This window comes from Muscardinus avellanarius, assembly GCF_963383645.1.
Source record: "Muscardinus avellanarius genome assembly, chromosome: 1".
Classification (NCBI taxonomy): Eukaryota; Metazoa; Chordata; class Mammalia; order Rodentia; family Gliridae; genus Muscardinus; species Muscardinus avellanarius.
The window spans coordinates 209620134-209643554 of record NC_137786.1 but is presented as its reverse complement, the minus strand read 5'-3'; the positions used below and the strand labels follow the sequence as shown (position 1 = coordinate 209643554).

Genomic DNA, 23421 nt, shown 5'->3' with positions numbered 1-23421 from the left:
GATGTTTGAAAGATTCCAGAACTTAAAGTCATTAAAAGTATATATTTTAAAGCATTTAGGTTACTCTTATAATCCTTTAGGTTTAATAACCATTCAAGAACAAGTAACAAGCATAAATAAATTGCAAAACTGTGTATTATACCCAACACAAACAGATGTAAGTTTCAGGCTGCCCGTTTAAAAGGCAGAGGTTGATTCTGTGACCAGGAGTTGAATATAGAAGGGTGGATTTTAGAAAAGGATACTCACTGGCCAGGTTTTGAGTAAATGGGAAACTTTCCTGAAAAAATAAACTGCCAATACAGCCAAAGCCTTAATTAATACTAAGTCCAGACAGCAAACATAATCTCTAAGGCTGCATTTAGCTGTGGGGAAGGGAACGGGCTGGGAGACAGCATTCCTTCCCAACCACGCTGCCCAGAATCGTTTACTAAAAATTCATCAAGAAGCAGGAGCCTCTCAAGGCTTGAGATTGACTTCATTCACTGGCAGGCGGATGCTGGAGGGTCTGGCTGCTGTGAAGACTTCCTCCAGTATCCAGGAGGCTCTGCAAACTAGACTAAAGCAGTGCATACCTTTGCAATTGCACCGAGAGGAGCCTGGGGTACTGTTGCTATCTCCTCATGCAGAGGAGTTTTCAGCCTTTTCCTACCTCATAGGTGACACTTTCCCACCAACCCCAATGAGGGCGGCTTCCTCTTCCCTGATCCTTGAAAATCACAGCTATAAAATTGGGAGGCAAGTTAATTGATGGAAAGAAGTCGATTAAAGAGTTTAGGAGACAAGCAGGTCCAACTCCAGGCCTTGGAACAAAAAGCACTATTATATAATGACACCAGAGCCGGGCGTGGTGGCACACACTTGTAATGCCAGCATTTGGGAGACCGAGACAGGAGGATCATGGTTCACGGACAGCCTCGGCTACTTAGGATGGGCCTTTGCAACTAACTCAGTGAGACTGTTTCAAAAGAGAGAAATAAAAAATAGGATAAAGAAATAAAGAATAAAAAATAGGGCTGAAAGTGGGTTCCATCCCTAGTACTGCAAATATGACAGCAGTGGCCAGCCTGGTTCCCCAGGAGGGACACCAGATAAAACCCACAGAAGGAGAAGGGGACTCAGGCATTGACCTACGCCAAATCTGTACTTTTTAGTAACCAAGGCCAGATTTGACTGAATTTAGAAAAATAAAGAAATGACGTGCTTTGCTTCAAGCCCCATATGATAATCTACACCACACACATATACATACTACAAATCTGAATCATCCTGCTTTATAAGAATTCTCTTTCCATGTGAGAATTATTTTTCTAGAGAGGTGCTGTTCACTAGGATCTTCCATAGTGAAGGAAATGTTCTCTCTCTGTGCTAGTCTGGGTGGCTAAGAAATTAAATTTTTTATTTTATTTAATCTTTTTATGTGAAGGGATACTGGGATTGAACCCAGGATCATTCTATCGATGAGCTACACTCCCAGTCCTTTCTTTTCTTATTTTTATTTGTGTGTGTGTGTGTGTGTGTGTGTGTGTGTGATAGTTGAGATTGAACCCAGGACCATTCTATCTCTGAGCTACACCCAGCTCTATTTTATATTCTTTATTTTGAAACAGGTCTCACGAAGTTGCAGAGGGCCTCGCTAAGTAGCTGAAGCTGGCCACAAAACCTCCTGTCTCGGCCTCCCAAGTACTGGAATTACAAGCGTGGGCCACCACTCCTGGCTTTTTTTTTTTTTTATTTTAAAAAAGGGTCTGAGTTGCTGAGGCTGGACTCAGACTTGCAGTCCTTCTGACTCAGCTTCCCAATTACTGGGATCACAGGCATAGGCCTCCATGCCCCGCTCCTCAATCTTATTTAATCTTAAGTAATTTAAATTTAATTACATGTGACTAGTGGTTATTTTATTGAACAACACAAGTCTATAGCATCTTTCTCACTGTTTGCTTAGTATTTTAGGATACTAATGTGATATTTTACCCCTAGTAGCTTCTACATTTTGTTAGCTTCTGGGGTTTTTTGTTTTTTTTTTTTTAGGTTTAATACTTTTTCTTTCTTTTTTTTTTTTTTTTTTTTTTTTTTTAGGAGGGGGAGGCTTGCTTGGAGGTGGAACCCAGGGGCATTCTACCTCTGAGCTATACTTCAGCCCAATTTTTTTATTTTTTATTCTTCTTTTTTTTTTTTTTTTTGAAGCAGGGTCTCACTGAGTTGCTGAGGGCCTCACTAAGTAGCTGAGGCTGTCTGCAAACCACGATCCTCCTGTCCCAGCCTCCCAAATGCTGGGATTACAAGCGTGCATCACCACGCCCAGCTTACTTTTTCTACTTTTGATTTTATACTTTCACTGGTGCATTGTATCTATACTTCATGGCGAGCGCTTCCAGTGTTTTGTCACTACCAATAATGCTGCCACAAATACCGTGATAGCTGAACCTTTGCATACAACCCTCAACGACTCTCCTAGGATGGAGTCCTAAAAGAAGAATTGTGGACTCATAGGCAGTTATGTCTTGGCTCTTCCTACATATTAAGAACACCTACCTACAGTAACAGATGTGCACAGCATTTCGCCTACCAGCTGTTTTCACAGACATGATTCTCATTGGATCCTTACGCCTCACACACGGTAGACCAGGTAATGTCACCCGCTGGGCACAGAACAGGAAATGAGGTGTGAAAACACTTATCACTGGGTTGGCTGGGCTCGCTCAGTTTGCGTACATGACAAACCACCTCTACAAAGCGGTTCTATAAGACTGTCATGGAGCTGGAATGTTCTACGGACTAGTGACACGGATGCGGTACAACACCTCACTCGCCTCTCGGTGGTGACGCTGGTGTAAACAAAGCGGCTGCGCTGCCAGCGTGTAACAGCACGGCACACCCAGTTATGCACGGGAATAAACCCCAAAGATGACAGTAAACAGCTATGTTACTGGCTCACACGCTTACAAAACAGTCACGCACTGCTTAACAGCAGGGATACGCTGGGCGGAGCGTGCCGCCTGGCGATTTCGTTGTTCTGTGAATGTCAGAGTGAATTACACACATGGAGTTGGCTGTGACGTCACCAGGCAATTTAATCTTCCGGGGCCGTCCCATAGGTGGCCCCCTGTTGAACGGAAGGTAACGATGCAGCGCGTGCCGGTTCTATACTGTTCAATCACCATTTCAGAATGCTCTCCTTCCACGTATGTATTAAAATACTTTTCTGTAAAGTAGTATGCAGAGGCATACCCATGGCGCCTCCTATGTTACTTGGGGTGATTTGTTTTTGGTTTATGTGGTACTAGGTAGTAAACCCAGGAACAGTTTACCTCCAAGCTACCTCCTCAGGTTTTTTTTATATTTCTTATTTTGAAACAGGGTCTTGCTAAGTTACTGAGAGTCTCACTAAATTGCTGAGGCTGGTCTCAAATTTGCAGTCCTCCTGTGTAGCCTCCCAAGTACTGGGATTACAGGTGTGGGCCACCATACCTAGGTGTGGTCACCACTGTCTTGACTGCAGCAAGAAGCCAAGCCAAGCCGGGTGTGGTGGCGCACGCTTGTAATCCCAGCACTTGGGCGGCTGAGACAGGAGGTTTGAAACCACACAGGTTTGAAACCAGCCTCAGCTACTGAGTGAGGCTCTCGGCAACTTAGTGAGACTGTTTCCAAATAAAGTATAAAATAGGTCTGGGAGTATAGCCTGGAGGTAGAAAGCCTCTGGGTTCCACCCCCATGCAAATAAAAACTACATCAAATAATAAGCCAATGTGTTAACAATATCTACATTATAATACTCTAAGTTACATGAGTCTACCCTTCGTGTAAATTTTTATAATGCATCTAATTAGTCAGTCAGTCAATGATGAAAGCTGAATGGTTTGCAGGCATTATCACATTGAAAACATTTCTACAAGGCAAAGACCATTGTGATCCCTACTGACTGATGAAGACATGGTGGGCTGAAAACATTTAGACACCCAGCAAGGTCAAGGGGGAGCGGGAATCTGAAGCCTGGTGGGCTGCTCCAGAGCCCACCGCCTCAGCCACCGCCTCAGCGCTTCTGCAACCCCACTGCGCATGCGTGTCACCGGGGGCTCTTGTTAAAATGCAGACTCTAATTCAAGTGATGCTGCTGCTCTAGGTCTCTGAGCCATCATTTGAGCAGCAAAGCTCTACATGATGATCCATGCACCGTAATCCTGTGTGTGTGTGTGTGTGTGTGTGTGTGTGTGTGTGTGTGTGTGCGTGTTTACTAGGGATTGAACTCAGGGGCATCCTACCTCTGAGCTACACCTTTACTCTTATTTATTTATTTATTTATTTATTTATTGACTTATTGTTTGTTTGGGAAAAGGTCTCACTGTGGAACTGAAAGCCTTGTTACATTGCTGAGGCTGTCCTCAAACCTGCAATCTCCTGTCTCAGCCTCCCAAGTACTGGGATTATAGGCATGTACCACCATGCCCATCTACGCTATAATCTTGAAAGAGAAAACAATCTACACAGCCAGGAAAATGATTCCTGATCATTTAAAGAGCATTAATAATTAATAATATAGAAAAGCACAACAAGAATGCTCAGGGCCCTCCAAGTCCTTTCCCGCCCATATGACAGAGCCTAAACTGTTCTTGGCAATTCCCACGGCAAGAGGATGCGACCTAGGCAGCCAGTGATGTGAGGCTCACTAAACCCAAGTCGAAGCTTAATCAACCTTCTCAGCTCATTAGCAGGGAAGATTTTATCCCCAAAGCTTCCCTTAACCAACACTTCCACAGACCCAGGGAGCAGGTGTGTGGAGAAAATGCTCTGGGAGCTCCCAGAGGGCCCAGTCAGTCCCTCCCTCTGTAGACACAGTCCCACCCACCCTGCAGCACCCTTTAGAGCCCAGCATCTCCTTATTCCCACAATTTATTTATTTATTTATTTATTTATTTATTTTATTTATTTTGCAGTACTGGGGATAGAACCCAGGGGCATTTTACCTCCGAGCTATACCCCCAGCCCTATTTTTTATTCTTTATTTTGAAACAAGGTCTTACTGAGTTGCAAAGGGCCTAAGTAGCTGAGACTGGCTATGAACCGCAATCCTCCTGTCTCAGCCTCCCAAATGCTGGAATTACAAGCATGCGCCACCAAGCCCGGCTATCGCATAAACTTTTCTTAAAAAAAAAAGAAAAAAGAAAACTCTAAGCACTAGCTAGTTTTATGCTTACACAATGTTCAACACTTTCATTAATTCAGTATTGTTCATGTCTCTTTTAGTGGGATGATGATATATTTGTTGTTTAATGAACTTTCTGCCATTTGCAGTAACCCTGTTTCTCTATCTTAATGCTTAACACTATGATATTACTGATCTGATACCATAAAAGTAGCCCTTATAATAGATTTTCTCAGACTTTGCGTTCTCTTTTTATCTCTTAGTTTGTACCATGTCTCCTATAAGGAACAGATGGATCATTTTTTTTTAGATTAGAGTTAGTGACATTTTGTTTTACATACAGTCTTATAATTGAGGTATTTATATAACCCTCTGCTTCCCTCTAAGATTATATTTCTTGATGTGCTTCCTTCCTAGAATCTGTTTGTGAGGGGTCACCAGCAAATTTTTATTTCCTTTTAAACTAGACCAGCAGAGTAAGTTTACGACTATTTAACATGTTTAACACTGTTATTTTATAAAACAGAACTGCTTTCATTTTTTTCCTTTTAGTAAGTTCTCCCATTCATTCAGTAAACTATGTAAACTCCCTTTCAAATGAAATTAAGATACACAGCAGTTTTATTAACCTGCCAGAAACCTTTTCTTATAAGCCACATGCTGGGCTCATAATGTATGTATCTAATTTATCACCTGATTTGAAATTGCTACGATCCATTTTGCTCTCAAGGACCTCTTTTTCTTTGTCTTTTTAAGCTAACCATGTTTCTTGTAAAGATCTTTGAAGATCAGTGAGACTGTCCTAATATCTAGAGGAGGAGAAGCAATTTGTCACCAGCGTTGGCTTGGGCCGGGTAAAACTGCATTCACCGTGGCTTCGTCTGACTCTCCTTTCAATTCCCAATCTTTTTCAACGTCAGGGTCCCATATCTGTAGTGACCCTTCCATTGCTTTCTGTGGGAGGCTTACAGGAAACCATATTATGTGGCTGACGCTATGCCAAGCGCTGAATCAGGTGACAGAGTGTAGCCGCAAACGAGGCAGACACCAGAGAACACAGCAGATCCCATCCGCCTCGTGGAACTTCAGTCAAAAGAAAGGAGAGACGTCCCTTGCGCTGTGCAGCATTCGCTGAGTCCCACTTCAGGAGTACTTTCAAAAGAGACGGATACTGTCCCATCAGTTCTGGATGGTGTCCCTTTCTCTGAATATATATCCCAATTTTTTTTATCATCATTGATTGCACCCATAAGTTCAGTACTCAAAAAAAGGGAGCAACCTTATTAATTTTTGACATCCATTAGCTTCTCTGGGATGTTTGTTATCATTTTCATATAAAGATATCCTAAGAATGTCAAATCTTTGCCCTACGATATCACTACTGTCCTTCAGAGGTTCCACCAATGTTTGAAGTTTCTCAATAACATTTACAAAATTAGTTACATCTTTCACTAATACAGAATATTCCTAAAGCAAGTCATTCTTTCTTTTCAACTTTATCTCTTTTACAATAATTAACATCGGTTCTTTCCAGTTCTGACTCCTTGGGTTTCTGCCAGATGGGCTCACCTGTTAGTGCCATACTTTTTAATCAGACTTACCATAATGGTTTTGTAAATGTGTATTTGAAATACCTTATTCAGTTCTGTTCAGGTTTCTCTTAGCAGCAACCAGTTTTTACGACTTTAGCACTGATGAAATGGATACCTGGTGTTGTTAATCACTCTTCCGTCTTCCCCAAAATCCCTCATTTTATTTTTGCAATAAAAAAGTTAAATTTAGAACTTTCCAAACCAATCAAGAGGTTTCACTGACTGTGGCTCATTTTTCAGCCAGATCCAATTAGTTTAACGACTCCTAAAGAACACTGCTCCGATTCATTCAGTAATGACACCAAAGAGGATATGCTTCTGACATCCCCAGAGCTGACCTCGCCGGGCCTTACATTAAGGAGCAAGGATTTTTAACTCAATAAAACTAAACAACCTTTATGCCTTCATTTCTCTATGCCAACACACATAGAATGTCCACTGTCACCTGGAACACTGGCACCGTAGGTCTGCAAGCCTTCTAAATCAAGTTATTCATAAGTTCCACGTCCCTCCAGTTCCCGGATGCCGGGGGCCTGTTCCAGAGTAAGCTAAATGGCTGCCCTCCCTTTTTGCGGCCACTCTCCAGGACAGAGACAGCCTCTTCTGCACACTGTGCTATTTGTCTGTCAAAATTCACACTTGGGCCGGGCGTGGTGGCACACACTTGTAATCCCCGCACTTGGGAGGCGGAGACAGGAGGATCAAAGAGACCCTGTTTCCAAATAAAAAGGTATAAAATAGGTCTGGGAGCGTAGCCCGGAGGTAGAAGGACTTCCAGGAACCCCAGTACAACCAAAAAAAAAAAAAAACCTCACACTTGAATTTGGGCATCAGCAAATGTACCCAATTTATCATTCAACTCTTAATAACATGATGACTCATGAAATGAAGATTCCAGTTCTTAGTTCTCTGAAGAGGTCTTGGAAGTGAGAGATTGAAAACCTGAGATTCATTCTGGTCTCCCTATAGTGATTACTTCTTTGCAAACCTGAAGCAATACGCTCTCACAAGGTACCACTGCCAACAAGAGCTTTTGGGGTGAAGTATCAAGACAGAGCCAAGGAGCCAGTACATACCTATAATCCCAGTACTTGGGAGACTGAGACACGAGGATCACAGGTTCAAGGACAGCTTCAGAGACTTAGTAAAATTCTCAGCAACCTAGAGAGACCCTGTTTCAAAACAAAAAAATTAAAGAGAGTCTGGGGGTATATTGGAGGTAGAATGTCCTTGAGTTCAATTCCCAGTAACATACACAGGCGACAGAGTCAAGGATTCCTAACATCTTTCTAAAGCACTACATCAAAATTTTGCCTGCCACAATAAATAACACCAATCATCGGCTCGAATCATGAAAACCTATACTCGGCCTCAGAAGGTAATTTTTGTCCTAAATTTCTTTTCATGTGAAGCATAATCGTAAGTACTTTCTTTGTCTAGAAAAATCTATTTCTAGACATTGAAAACATGGGGCCGTTCTCTATAGTACCCAGAAGTATTTGAGAAGCATACTGATCAAAAAGATATTGCTTTGGATTGTCATTCCAACAAAATGTTTCCATCAAAGAGAAAGGAAATTCTCTCCATCATTAACATATTCAAAGGCAAGTCTCATGGGGCTAAATAATTTGTCTATCACTATTATTGTTTCTTTTAATAAATCAAGCCTCTGCCAAGTCAAACTTAATCTCCCATAATGATAAATTCTCCACATAGGAGAATAGCAGACCATCATTCTCTGTCTGCCAAAGACAGGCCACTAGAATGAAACCAACTGGGATGCCCCTCTCCAGTGGCTCTCCAACAGACCACTCTATCCAGTAGGACGAGCTGAGAGGCGATACCAACGTCAGCATCCCATGATGAAATTCTCCAGCAAGGCTAGACAGTGAGCTCCCTTGCTTCTTCCAAGAAATAAGAAACAGCAAAACAACAGAACCAATAGCTGGTCGCCCAAGATTGAGCTTCTGCAGACCCATGTGCCAATTCTGAAGCCACTCTTGCCGGCTGATGGCTTGGCAAGATGTCTTCATTTTCCAGTTTCTTCATCTATCAAATGGCAGCGCAGCTGGGCGTGGTGGCACGCTCCTGTAATCCCAGTCCCTGGAGGATGAAATAGGAGGATTGCAGGTTCCAGGCCAGCCTTAGTAATTTAGCAGGCCCTCTGCAACTAGGTAACACCATGTTTCAAAATAAAAATAAAATAGGGCTGGGGGTATAGCTCAGAGGTAGAATGCCCCTGAGTTCAATCCCCAGTACCACACACACAAACAAACACTCAGATCACACTACCTAGCTGAATAAACACCAGATACCAAAAAGATTTTTAAAGCTTTTTTTTTTTTTTTTTTTTTTTTTTTTTTTTTTTTTTTTAGTGGTACTGGGGATGGAACCCTTCTACCTCTGGACTACACTCCCAGACCTATTTTATATTTTATTTGGAAACTGGGTCTCTTAAAGCAGCGAGGCTGGCTTTGAACCTGCGTGATCAAGGGCGGGGATTACAAGCCACCACGCCCAGCTAAAGCTGTTTTTAAATGAATGACATTAACCTGCGAGCTCAAAGGAAGACAGCTAAGGACACCCAGAGAGTAGTATATACCTAATAGCCACCACTTCTGCCAGCCACAGCAGGAGGGAGCTGTGAGTTGTTGGTCACTGGTGAGGCCAGGATAAAGTTGGTCACAACCCTTCCTGTGTCTTCACCTACATCAAGTTCTGTACACTGTTGAATGCACCTGCTATTTATTTTTATTTATTTTTATTTATTTATTTATTTATTTATTATTGTTTATTTTATTTATTTATTTATTTATTTATTTTGCAGGTCTGGGGATGGAACCCAGAGGTATTCCACCTCCGAGCTATACCCCCCCTGCCCTATTTTTTATTCTTTATTTTGAAACCAAGTCTCACTGAGTTGCGGAGGGCCTCACTAAGTAGCTGAGGCTGTCCCGGAACCGCGATCCGCCGGTCTCAGCCTCCGAATGCTGGGATTACAAGTGTGCGCCACCATGCCCAGCTCTGCACCTGCTATTTAGTGTCATTTATTTTTAGGTTTTGTTTGTTTGTTTTATACTGGGATTCAACCCAGGGACATTCTACCTTAGAGTTATACCCCTTTTTTTTTTTCTTTTTCTTTTTTTTTTTGTACTGGGGATGGAACCCAGGGAGGGGCATTCTACCTCCAAGCTACATCCACAGCCCTGTATTTTGAAACCGGGTCTCACTAAGTTGCAAAGGGCTTCACTAAGTAGCTGAGGCTATCTGCGAACTGTGATCCTCCTGTCTCAGTCTCCCAAATGCTGAGATTACAAGCGTGCGCCACCATGCCTGGCTCCCCCTTTTGTTCTTGAAACAGGGTCTCATTAGGTTGCTGAGGGCCTCCCTAAGTTGCTGAGGCTGGCCTCAAACCTGTGTTTCTCCTGTCTCCGCCTTCCAAATACTGGAATTATAGGCATGTGCCACCATGCCCAGCCTAGAATGTCTTTTAAAAGATATTAAAAGGTGGAACACGCTAGTAATCCCAGCATTCAGGAGGCTGAGACAGGAGGATCACAGTTCGCGAACAGCCTCAGCTACTTGGTGAGGCCCTCCACAATTCAGTGAGACCCTATCTCAAACTAAAGAATAAAAAAATAGGGCTGGGGGTGTAGCTTGGAGGAGAATTCCCCTGGGTTCTATCCCCAGTAGCTAAAAAAAAAAAAAAAAAGATATTAAAACATGACATCAAAATGAAAAGCTGTGCGTACATGAAAACAGGGAACTGGTAAATTTGACGATGGTGAAGCAAATAGCTATGACTGACAGGAATAACCACAAGTCCATCTTTTCGTGCAAGGTAAGAGCCAAGCACTTTTAAGAGACCGAAAAAGAGAGAAACTCACAAACAACCAAAGCGGTCTCACGGTGTGCTTCTGAGATAGAGGCAGAGGCAGTGTCCTCCATGAGCCCAGCGGCATGAGTCAAGGTGAGAGACGGCCGAGCACTCTCGAGTAGCACAGATGTCTAAATGACAGGTGCAGTGGCCCAGCCCGTGGCTCCAGGAAACTCAAGAGGGGCAGTGGGGAAGGAAAAAGGCAAGAAAAGGTGACCAGCAAGGAGAGTGTGGGCTGATTAAATTATGCCCCTCGGTATTTGATGTGTATTTACATATCGAGCCATCTCAAAGCTAAAGAGATATATACCGGACAGTTAGTAGTAGTTACTTAAAGAAGGGGAAAGAAACATGGAAGGAAGATGTTAATGCTTTATCGTCATAACTTCTATTTTGTTCAAATTCTGTATGCGCATGTGCTCGATGTACTATTCTGGTAGTGATTTTTCGTTTGTTTTGGGGAGGATTGGGGATTGAACTCGGGCATTTTACCTCTGAACTACACCCCCAGCCCTGTTTACTTTTTATTCTTTGAAATAGGGTCTCACTAGGTTTCTGAGAGTCTCACTGCTTGCTGAGGCTGTCCTTGAACTTGAGATTCTCCTATCTCAGCCTCCCAAGTACTGGGATTACAGGGGTGTGCCACCATGCCCGGCTATAGGAGTGTTTGTTTGTTTGCTTGTTTGTTTGTTTTTTATATATAGGAGTGTTTTTAATTCAAGAAACTTACAACAAAATAATACTTATATAGTGCTTGGCACCTTGCCAGGCAGAGTAAGCCTCCACTGAGTGCTAGCCATTCTTATTCCTCTAGACACCACAAAAGTAAACAAATGACACATACATTTAGCATAGATTCCTGCCCTCAAGGGGTGCACATCTGGTAGGAACAAGAGCTGGCAGAAAATAACCAGTGGTCAGCCCTTTGTATCTACCTACAAGTTCCACATCTGTAGATTCAACCAAACAGAGATCAAAAACATGTGGGGGGAAAAAAACACCTGCATCTGAACTCAAAGGATACAGATTCTTCTTGTCATTATTCTCTGAACAATCCAGTATAACAACTACTTATATAGCGGTGACATTGTATGCGGTATTCTAGAGTGATCTAGAGATGACTTGGAGTAACAGGAGGAGGTCCCTAAGTTATATGCAAATACTATGCCATGTTACACAAGGGACTTCATAATCTGTGGAGTCTGGTGCAGGAAGGGGGACCCCAGGAACCAATTCCAGAGGATACTGGGTGATGAATGGATACATATGCATATACACACTGCGCATGACCATAATATGAAGAAGGCTGTCGTCCAAACGCCACAGGAGAAATGACCCAAAATCTCAGAAGCCGAAAGCTGGAAGAGTTTCAGAACACCAAAAGATCAAAAATGTATGTGGAAAGCTAAGGCAGCAAGGTAGGACATTTGTCATCAGCTCTGCAACGTGCCCAAGAATGATGCATTGATTAAATATCCCCCAATGCCATTTGCTGGAGTTCTGTGACATCTGTGCAGCTCTGCTCTCATCAAGGTCGAAGATATATCTCACATTTAGGAATGCCTCCAAGGTATCACTGGCAGGAAAGAGCCTCTACCATTCCCAGGTAATAGTAAAGGGAGGAAAGCAAGCTCATGCCATCCGGAGATCATTGGGTTCTTCCCGGGCAAGGAGCAGATCCAACAGCTTGGCACTTCTACAGCACAACACCAAGCCTGGCTTAGCAGAGCTTGTATCTACTAGTGGACGGAAGAATAAAGGCATAAGAAAGATTTTTTAGTTATTCAAAGGCAAAAAGGGAAATGATAACCACACACTTGGGAAGCCAGAGCTCCTCGCTAGAGCAGGCTTTTCAAAGAGGCCAGGACTGGAGCCCAAGGCACCTTCACTGAGATGAGGTGCACGGCTCCGCAGGAAGCCCCGCACCCCACTTTGGGGGCCGCCTTTCCTTGTCCTGAGAACCCATGCGCGAAGAAGAGAGCAACCAAGTGTGTAGCTTGTCTGAAGACAAGAGAAAGGGAAAAAAAACAAGGAAGGCTGGGAAGAGAACAAAGAAAAATGATAGCTGAAAGGCAAAGTGTCTTAAGGGAACTCAAGTGTTAGAATAGAATTTTTATTCTGTGGTACTAGGGATGGAACCCAGGGGCATTCTACCTCCAAGCTACACCCCCAGCCCTTATTTTGTATTCTTTTATTTTGAAACAGGGTCTCACTGAGTTGCAAAGGGCCTCACTAAGTAGCTGAGGCTGTCTGCGAATTGCAATCCTCCTGTCTTGGCCTCCCAAATGCTGGGATTACAAGCATGGGCCACCATGCCCAGCTAGAATCGAATTTTTAAAAGACTTGAGAGTAGAAGATGAAACTTTGAGAAACCAGCCTGCCTCTAGAACAGGCAATCTCCCCACCACAGGCAGGACCAACTGAAGTTGTAAAGCCCCTTGATGGCCGAGAAGGAAGCACAGGCAGGGAGAGGGAGCGGGGAGCAGGAGGAACAATAACTGCTCTGTGAGAGGAGGAAGGGAACTTCCAGGGTTAAGATTTCAACAGGACTCCAAGGCAAACTTGAGGCAGCTTGTCCCCCTTTACCCGCCCCCCGCAGGCCTGTGAGCCCAAGTTTAACCTTCAGGAACCAGGTGACTTTGGTGTCAGCTGTCACCTGCCTTGTTACCTGTTTTCCGGGTATATGCCTCTCCCAAGGGAAGCAAATCTGCAACAGAGAATGCCAGAACTTTTCACTACAGTACCAAGGGGAGAGAGTAGAGAGAGGTCGCCGCAGAGGGCATTTCTAGCTAAGGTGCATTCATTCATATTAAACTCCAATGCCTGCAGAAGCGTAAGGCAGGAGTCGAATGGCCCCCTGGGAACAGGATGCCGCTGTGACCCAGGATGCCGCTGTGACCCAGGATGCCGCTGAGACCCAGGATGCCGCTGAGACCCAGGATGCCGCTGTGACGCAGGATGCCGCTGTGACCCAGGATGCCGCTGAGACCCAGGATGCTGCTGAGACCCAGGATGCCGCTGAGACCCAGGATGCCGCTGAGACCCAGGATGCCGCTGTGACCCACTGCATCTAGAAGGCACCAAGGCTGGGCAGGGGCAGTGCCAGATGAATGGCAAGGGGCCTTGCTCCTGACGGAAGGGGGGATCCCAAGCAGGGGTAAGTGGGCAATGTCTGGGGACAATTTGGGTTGTCACAGCTGGAGAGGGAGATGCAACTGGCATCTAGAACCAAGGATGCTGCAAAAAAAGCCTACTGTGTGCAGGACAGCCCCCCCAACAAGGAACTGTCTAGAGCAAATGCCAGCCATTCCAAGGCTGAGAAACCCTGCACTAGGCTAACCCCAGTCCTGCAAGCACCCCCAAAAACCCCAACAACCTCAAATAAACACCCCTGTCTCTTGGACTGAGCAGTTAGCCTGCCACCAAGGTCCACTTATGCCACGCGATATTAAACAGCAAAACAAGGTGGACCCCCAAATGCCGCATCTGAAAAGTACCTTGGCAATCTCCCAGAAAACTCATTTAAGGACAGTCCCCAGCATCCGAGGGAGCGGATTATTTTATGACTATAGTGAGAATGAACGGAACATGAGCACACACACACACACGCACACACACACGCACACTCACAGCAGTGAGGATGGCCCAAGAAGCTCCATAATATGCCAAAGAGAGAAAGAGGGACAGAGAACAAACAAGACGACTCATTTGAATAATCAAAAATAGACATGTCCCTGGGGCTATCCCATAGCTAAATACAGCTCCATCCATCACTCAAAGATGCCTCCACAGCACAGACTATCTCTTGTTATTAAATTTAATAAACATATAAAGAAAAAGAAAAAGAAACAGAGCTCAATAAACAAAAAGGAACCCCTGCATAGTCATGCAATGGAGCCTGGGCTTGAGACAATCCCCCCCACCTAGTTTTCTAACCAGCTGCCCACCCAAGGACCGAGGTGGTGGTGGTGGTTGTTGTTGTTGTTGTTGTTGTTGTTGTTGTTGTTGTTGTTGTGGTTGTTATTATTATTATTATTATCATTAGTGGTACTGGGGATGGAACCCAGGGGCTTTTCTACCTCTGGGCTATATTCTCAGACCTATTTTATACTTTATTTGGAAACAGGGTCTCACTAAGTTGCTGAGAGCCTCACTCAGTAGCTGAGGCTGGCTTTGAACCTCTGCAATCCTCCTGTCTTGGCCTCCCAAGCGCTGGGGGACCGAGGTTATTTTAACAAAGTTCCATCATGACTTTATAGAATAGATCCAGAGCGGTGACCACAGCTGAGCAGATCTGAGGAAGAGTGAGGACCAACAATCACATAACTGTGTCGGGTCCCAAAGCCTGAGAGGAGAGCCCACAGCACTGCGCAGGAAGCCCGGGAGCAGGGGGACGGCCAGGTGGGGAAAAACTCATTTTCTCATTGGAAAAACTCAATGAGATCATATGTTTAAAAGGAGGTAAGCCCAGAATCTCATATAGCGGATGTGCCACAAATAATGGGTTCCCTTTCCTCCCCTGCAAACCCATACAGGCCAGGCTGAAAAGACACATTATTCCATATGAATATTTTTTATCTTTGTGTGTGTGTGTGGTACCAGGGATTGAACCCAAGGATATTCTACTTCCGAGCTACACCTTCAGCCCTATATTTTTTTTTTTTTCAGTACTCAGGATGGAACCCAGGGGCATTCTACCTCTGAGCTACACCTCCAGCTCTATTTTTTATTTTTTATTTTGAAACAGGGTCTCACTATGTTGCGGAGGGTCTAAGTAGCTGAGGCTGGCCTCAAACCTGTGATCCTCCTATCTCAGTCTCCCAAGTACTGGGATTACAACTGTGCACCACCATGCCTGGCTCCATATGAAATTATTTAATTGAAATTATTTGTTTTTAATTTCCCTCCTCCCCAAATTCTCTGAACTGGTTTCTATGGTGGCAATACAAGTCCACTGTCAACTTATCCTGGAGACGTGGGCCAGAAGGTATGTGACCCAGCGGTTCAAGGCAGAACTGACCACACCACCCTCTGCCACTCACACCCCTGTCCCTCCCCTTTGGGGCTGAAGGCAAATGGCCTAGAGGCCCCTAAGAAAAAACACTCACTCCCCAGCAGGAAGCCTCTGACACACCTCTTTGAAGATGAAAAGCAATGAGGTGTGTTTATTTGTACTTGGGTGCACAGTCTTATCCACCGGAGTTGGGCTGTGCTGGGTTGTGGAGCTACTCAGCTAGTTAAAAAATAAATAAAACCAACAGCGCACACCATTAAGCAGATCTTTCCAGGAGAAAAGGTCAATACTGACACTCCTGGGAGTACAGGAGCCTCTTCACTGGTGGGAGGAGAATGTCAGGGAGTCAGAGCAAAGGGCAGCCTGGCAGGAGGGGAGAAGACAGACCAGCCGCCCATCCATCTGGCACGGCCACCATCTGAAATGTGTCCAGACCATGGGCAGGAAGGCTAGACATCAGACATTGTAAGGCGGGCTAAGTCTCTCTGGCAGGATACATTAAAAAATCATAATAGCTAAAATCAATGCTTCACTTCCCTAACATAAACAATAAAAACAAAGGAAGAACACCACACACATAAAGGTGTCTGAGAAGGTTCCTGAACAACAAAGGTCTGGATTGCTCTTGGAATGTCTGTGGCCTTCCAGCCCTACAAAGACCCAGGGCTCCACTCTGACCCCAGCTTTCTTTCACAGACTATCAAAAGGAGGCAGAAATCCAAAGTCCTAGTTTTTATAATCTCTCTTGTCTTATCAACTTCCCAGAAAAGACTGGAAGTGTAGGATTGCCACAGAAGGGCACAGTGCCCGATCTGGCTGTGAAAGCCAGTATTAGGAAGAACGACCAGCCCTATTTCCAGAAACACCTGGGTCATAACGGTGGTGTGCAAGATGATATTTGATGTAACATAAAAAAAATGTACACAACCTAGAGATTCCTAAAACAGCAACTACACAGATAATGCAAAGCCCACAGAAAATGGACAATCTCTGCCAGGGACAGCTGGACTATTCATCCCCTCCCTTCTACTTGGGCCCTTTGATTATTTTATTTATTTTAGCTCTATGTTATATGTACACCAGCATGCTAAATAGCCACTGCTGCTCAGGGAGAGACACAATTACTTTTACAACTTTTTACAGAGTTGGAGACTCATCCCAAGCAACCCAGTACCAACTGGAGGATTCAACAGTCAACCTTACCCATGGCCCACAAGTAGCTATACACACACAACAGTCACTTCCAAACTGTCCTTCTTGCTGTTTTCAGTAAGGCAGCTATGTGAACCGAGTGTGTGAATACAGGCAGGTCATCATATCTGAGACGCCTTGGAAACAGGCCTGATCTAACAGCCTCCAAATAATTCACACTTGCTAGTGGCTGTCCAACCCCCTTGGAACTCTCCCCAGGGTGGCCCAATAAATAGCTCAGGAGAAACAGAGCACACTGACCCGTGGATAAAAACTCAAGGCAGCCAGGGGCAGCCTGGCCCCTCAGTGGAAACCCACAGACATCTAAATGGAGTCTGGGTGGGAATGATGTCATAGGCCTGTGGGGAGGGGTACAGGCCCTGCGCAGAGGCTTCCAAGGATGCTCAAGACCAGGGATTTCAAGGAAGGGATGAGGCTTTCTTTTAAAGCACTCCCATCTCCAGGGACAGGCTGGGATGGGCTGAGCCTCGACTTCTAACAAACACACCACCAACGACATCTCAACAGGCAAGTTGCTTGAAGCGTTGGGGGAGATCCAGCATATATTAGACATGCCACAAACGCCAGGCAAGCACGCGTCTGCTGAAGAAAGTTCACTGGACCCTGTTACTCACTTTCTGGACATCAGCTGCCCAGAAATCAACATCAGGGGGCCAAGGGCGGGCGGAGCCCAGGAGGGGCGGCTGACAGCTGAGGCCCGCGAGCAGGGGCCAAGGAGGAAGGGTTCCAAGCTGGAATTCGGAGCTTGCCCACAGAAGCAGAAAAGTTTCTGGAAACGGCCCACTGTCTGGGAGGGAAGGAGGCTCGCTGCTCTCCTGGCCCCCAGGATATACAGGACGTGCTATGCCAGGTCCGCCGCGATCAGAGCAAGCCCCTGGTCCTCTCCCGCGTCCCCGGGCAGGTCAGGGCGCCCAGGGCAGATGACTTAAAGGTGTCGCTCCCAGGATCAGTAAGGAGAACTAATCGTTCCCGGATCAGATCCAGCCCTGCTTCACCTCGCTCTACCCAAACCAAACACAGTCTGAGGAAGAAGAGGGAGGAAGGGGTGATGCTCCTTGTCCCGCGCGCGGTGCAGGTGGGGAAACGGAGGCTCGGGTGCACGCCGGAAAGTCCGGAAGAAGCCCTGGGAAGGCGAGCCCGCACCGATCGCGGGGAGTCCAGGGGGACGGGATCCGGGGGGAGTCCTGCCCCTCCGCTCGGCTCCCCAACACCCACGGCGCAGGGCAGCCACCCTCGCGGCCCCGCGCTCCCCGCCCGCCGCACACAAAGCCCCGCCCGGCGCCCGGCACCCGCGCGCTCGCCCACACAATGGCCGGGCGCGCACCCCGCCGGGCCCTCCGGGGCCCCGCCGCCCGCCGCGCCCCCGCCGCGCCCGCGCCCCCCACTCACCCGCCGCGCCGCTCAGCAGCAGGCACAGCGGCCCCAGCAGCCACATGGCGCGGCCGCCTCCGCCGCCCGGCGCCGTCCTGCCCGGCCGCGCCGCCGACCCCGCCCCCGGCCCCGCCCCGCCAAGTTTGCAGGCGCCCCGCCCGCCGCCCGCCGTTCGGGAGGGTCAGCCCCCGCCTCCCGCCGCGCCCCCGCCGGCCGCCGACCTCGGCGCCCCCGCCCGCGCCCGGCCTCGGGTGCCCGTCCCTCCCCCTCCTCCCGCATCCCCGAGGATGCGGCGCGCACCCCCCTCCCGCCAGCACCCTGCCGGAGCCCTTTATCCAGCTGGGAGAGGAGTGCACTCCCCAGGGGGCAGGGGAAAGTGGAAACAAAGGGCCAATTCTTATGGGAAATCGTGCACTTTCTTTTTAGTGGCGGGTGGAATAGGCGACCAGCCCTTCTCGGCCCTTCAGAGGCAGGCGACCCTCGGGGACCTGCTCTCCATGCTGACTCCGGTGCGGTGGGTCTGGCGCAGGACCTGAACATGCCGCGCTTCTCCCAAGTCCGCGAGTGACTGGGAGGCCTGAGGGTGCGGGAGCTACAGGTGGATCGGGCAGCCGACACCTCCGGGAACGCGCTCGGTGGCCGCGCGAGTTAGTTCACCTGCGTGGGGTCCGCCTCGGCCGGAGGAACATGTGGACCCCGATCTGGAAAGGCGGACACACACACACACACACACACACACACACACACACACACACACACACGGATGCAAAAGGAACAACTGCTCCGATGCTTCCAGGCTGGTAAAAAGTCCCCAAAGATTTAGGTGATGGGAGAGTGATCAGTGATCGGAGCTCCGCCCGCCTCCCGCCCTCAAGAAAAGAAAGTAAAGCAAACTAATGGAAATACTACGGTTGCCAAATAAATAAAAAGTAACTCGCATGTCCATTCCTGGGGACTGGCTATACAAACTGTAACATACTGTTTCATGCAACAACATGGATGAGTTCGAAAGCATGCTAAGACGAAGAATCCAGCCCTCCAGGGGCGCATTCTGTACTTCACGTGTAAGATACATGTGGGGGGCAGAGATGTGCAAGATTCGGGGGACCAAAATCAGAACAGTGATTGGAGGAGGTAGCCAAGTGCAAAGAGACACAAAGGGGTGGGTCAGGGAGTGTTCCACATCTTGCTTATTGTGGTTGCACAACCCTACACACTTGTGAAAACTCGTAGAAATCCCCCTAGAAAGGGTGACATTTCCTGTGGATAAGTTGGCCCTGTCCAGTGGGTGTGTTTGCTGGGGCCACTTGGGACTGTTATAGAAGGTCTGGGATGGCCTGGAGACAGCCAGGAGGAGGCTGAGGGTGACCTTCCTTGTGAATTGCCTGCTCTAGCCTGGAAACAAAGGAGAAAGTGAATCAGGTCAAGCTTTAAAAACACCAGTGATGCCAGGCGTGGTGGCGCACACTTGTAATCCCAGCACTTGGGAGGCTGAAACAGGAGGATTGCACAGGTTTGAAGCCAGCCTCGGCTACTTAGTGAGGCTGTCAGCAACTTAGTGAGACCCTATTTCCAAATAAAATATAAAAAGGTCTGGGAGTGTAGCCCGGAGGTAGAAAAGCCTCTAGGTTCCACCCCCAGTACCACAATACATATATACATACATACATACATACATACATACACATACCAGTGATGGTTCAAGGTACCAAGAACATGTGGGGAACTTTAGTCCCTTCCATTTTGCAAAGGGGTTTGGCAAGTATGGAAAACAAGTTCTCCAAAAGCTTTACCATCCAGTCTTTATTCGTGGGACCAATGAGTCCTAAGGAGACTAGCCCATGGGTTTCAGGCAGTTTTAAAGTCCCTAAAAGTTTATCTAAATTCCCATTGTAAATGGGCATTTTTTCTGGAAATCATGTTGGGAGGAGGCCCCTGCCTCTGGTAATGGTACCCAAAGAGGCAAGAAGTTCCTCCTGCGGCTGCTCATTTGCCTGCAATCATAGGAATACAGGAAGACAGTGGGCCTGGCCCGGTGCGGCCCACTCATTTCCTTAGGCTCCTTTGGGCATGTGAACTTCAACTCTGGCCATAATTCAGTGTGCCCCCCCCCCCACAAACACATACACACACTTTTTGTAAATATATTAATGTCTTTGAAATCAAAGCCCTCTTTATGTTCAGTTGTTGTTTTTATACTATGTCACTCCACATAAGCTGGGCAGGAGATGAAAATATTATTTTTTTCAAATTTAGAAGGATTTTTATTTTTTATTTTAACTGATATATAGAAATTACACATATTTACAGGGTGCCATGTGATGTTGAGACATATGTTCACATTATGTGATGTTCAAATCAGAACAAATATATCACTGCAAACAATGATCATGTCTTTATGTTGGAAACATTCAAAATTATTTTTTCTAACTTTTTAAATATATATGGGTATGTAAAAATATAATACATACATATATATATATGTATGTATTATATATTATATATATATAAAATATATATATAAATATATATATAAAATGTTTCATGTCTCTTATTTACAAAAGGCAGGCTGTGTGCTTCCGACATAGTTCGACATTGCTGAAGGAGGGAAGAATGAACTTGCTTCTCTGTGGGCTTTGACAGAATGCGGTGTGGTCCATTGCTCCCCACCAGTCCCAGTCACACCACAGTCACACCACAGTAAAAGCAAATCAAGATGGACTGGAGCGCAGGTGTGTCTGAGTTGAGCTCTGGTCTTCATTTCTCTTGCCACACATACTTGCTGTGAGATCATGGACAAGTTACTAGCCTCTCTGAGCCCTGATTTTCTTACTCATAAAATGAGGAGAATGAGAACAAGTGGACCTCATGGGGTGCTATCAAGATCAAAGGAGATAATGAATGCAAAGTCTTTGGCACAGTACCTGGCACATAGTAGCTGCTCATGAGAAGCCAGATGTTGATGTTGTTATGGTTTGCATACTACAAAGCAACTGCGTAGTATCGAGCCTCCAAGGTGGCTCTCAAAGACCCTCCATGCTGCCCGGCAAGGTGGTACATGCCTGTAATCCCAGTACTTGGGAGTCTGAGACAAGAGGATGCAGGTTTGAGGACAACCTCAGTAATTTAGTGAGAGACTTTCAGCAGCATAGTGAGACTCTGTTTCAAATCAAAACATAAAAAGAACTGGGGATGTAGCTCAGAGACAGAACGCCCCTGGGTTCAATTCCTAGTACCAAAAAGAAGAAGGAGGAGGAGGAGGAGGAGGAGGAGGAGGAGGAGGAGGAGGAGGAGGAGGAGGAGGAGGAGGAGGAGAAGAAGAAGAAGAAGAAGAAGAAGAAGAAGAAGAAGAAGAAGAAGAAGAAGAAGAAGAAGAAGAAGAAGAAGACCCTCCACACTGAATGCATCCATCTACTGTGAGATGGGTAACTCCCATGGTTGAGCTGCAGCGGGCATGGCAGCTTCTTCATTGCTCTCCTGACTCTGAGAGACGTCAACCACTGAGCAGTGACAATGCCCAAGCAGCCCTGTGGACAGGTCCACCTGGGAAGGAGCTGAGCTTCCTGCCAGCTCACCAGCCATTGTAGTGAACTGTCTCGGCAGCAGATCCTCCAGGCCCATGAAGCCTTCAATAACTTGACAAACGTCTGACTGATCTTCATGTGAGCTATACTGGAACCCCTGGTAACCCTGAAGTTCCTAACTCACAGGCATGGACAGAGAGAGCACATTTTCATTGATTTTTTCTTTGTTTGTTTTTTTGGTTTTTTTTTTGGCAGGTCTGGGGATGAAAACCAGGGGCATTCGACCTCCGAGCTACAACCCCTGCCCTATTTTTTATTCTTTTTTTTTTTTTTGAAAAGGGTTTCACTAAGTTGCAGAGTGCCTCACTAAGTAGCTGAGGCTGTCCACAAACCGAGATCCTCCAGTCTCAGCTTCCCAAATGCTGGGATTACAAGTATGTGCCACCAGGCCCAGCTTCATGGTTGTTTTAAGCCACTAACTTTTAGGGCAGTTGGCCCTGCAGCAGTAGATGACTAGTAAATCTGTCTTTAAGGTCATCCACAGGGTTGACTTAGTGGTACCATAAATCCTTTTTTTTTTTTTTTTGTGGTACTTGGGTTCCTGGAAGCCCTTATAATTCTGGGCTACACATCCAGACCTATTTGGAAACAGGAACAGGGTAGGAACAGGGTCTCTTAGGCCAGCACAGCTGGCTTTAACTTGCACAATCCTCCTGTCTCTGTCTCCCAAGCGCTGGGATTACAAGCGTGCACCACCACGCCCGGCATTCATAGAGCCTTTTAAATGAGTGACTACAGCCAGGCATGGTGGCACACACTTGTAATCTTGGTACTTGGGAGATTGGATCCATGGGTTCACGGCCAGCCTTAGCAACTTAGTGAGGCCCTCCATAACTTAGTGAGACCCTGTTTCAAAATAAAAAAGAGTAAGAGCCAGGCGTGGTGGTACACGCTTGTAATCCAAGTGTTTAGGAGGCTGAGACTGGAGAATCGCACAGGTTCGAAGCCAGCCTTAGCTACTTAGTGAGGCTCTCAGCAACTTAGTGAGACCCTGTTTCCAAATAAAATATAAAATAGGTCTAGGAGTATAGCCTGGAGGTAGAAAAGCCTCTGGGTTCCACCCCCAGTACCATCAAAAAATAAATAAATAAAATAAAATAAAATAAAACAGGGCTAGGGGTATAGCTCGAAGGTAAACTGTTCCTGAGTTCCATCCTCAGTACCACAAAATAATTTTTTTAATGTATGATTACATGGGAAATGCTTAAGATTTTGCCTAGTGCGTAGTTAGCACTCAGCAAATGTTAATTTTGTTATCATCATTGCTTTTTGTTGTTGTTACTCTCATTATCTCTCTTCCAAAGCACCTTTCAAAAAAAAGCATTCAAACTTTCAAACATTTTAAACTTGAAGAAGAGCAGGAACATTTTGGAACTAAGAAGAGAGCAAAAGGGGCCACTAAAAGGACCCAGAATAAAACTTACAAAAAGCTTGTTAAAGCTTTTAAGGTTTAGTAAAGTATGAAGTAGCTTCATTCGCTCATAAAGAACAGGCAGAGACAGCAGACATTCACTCCCCCAAACACTTCACAGAGCTCCAGGGTCCTTGCTCCTAGCTCTGCTTTTCCTTATCAGACTGTCCTTCTTTCTGGAATGTGGGAAAGTGAATTCACTGGAGGATTCACTAAA

General features: G+C 46.1%; 1 protein-coding gene across 5 annotated transcripts in view; it reads right to left on the bottom strand.

Annotated features, from left to right (window-relative positions):
• Nucleotides 1-18273, bottom strand: part of LDLRAD3 (low density lipoprotein receptor class A domain containing 3) — a gene marked incomplete at both ends in the record, with an annotated part of 266525 nt that extends 248252 nt beyond the window's left edge. For 4 of the 5 annotated variants that reach the window (XM_080695906.1, XM_080695907.1, XM_080695908.1 and 1 more), the window contains one exon: nucleotides 18228-18273. In XM_080695906.1, coding sequence (XP_080552032.1) covers nucleotides 18228-18273 — 46 coding nt within the window. Of the gene's footprint in view, nucleotides 1-18182 lie in introns of all 5 variants that reach the window. The other variant, XM_080695905.1, reaches the window with a different exon arrangement.
• Nucleotides 18274-23421: the final 5148 nt, after the last annotated feature.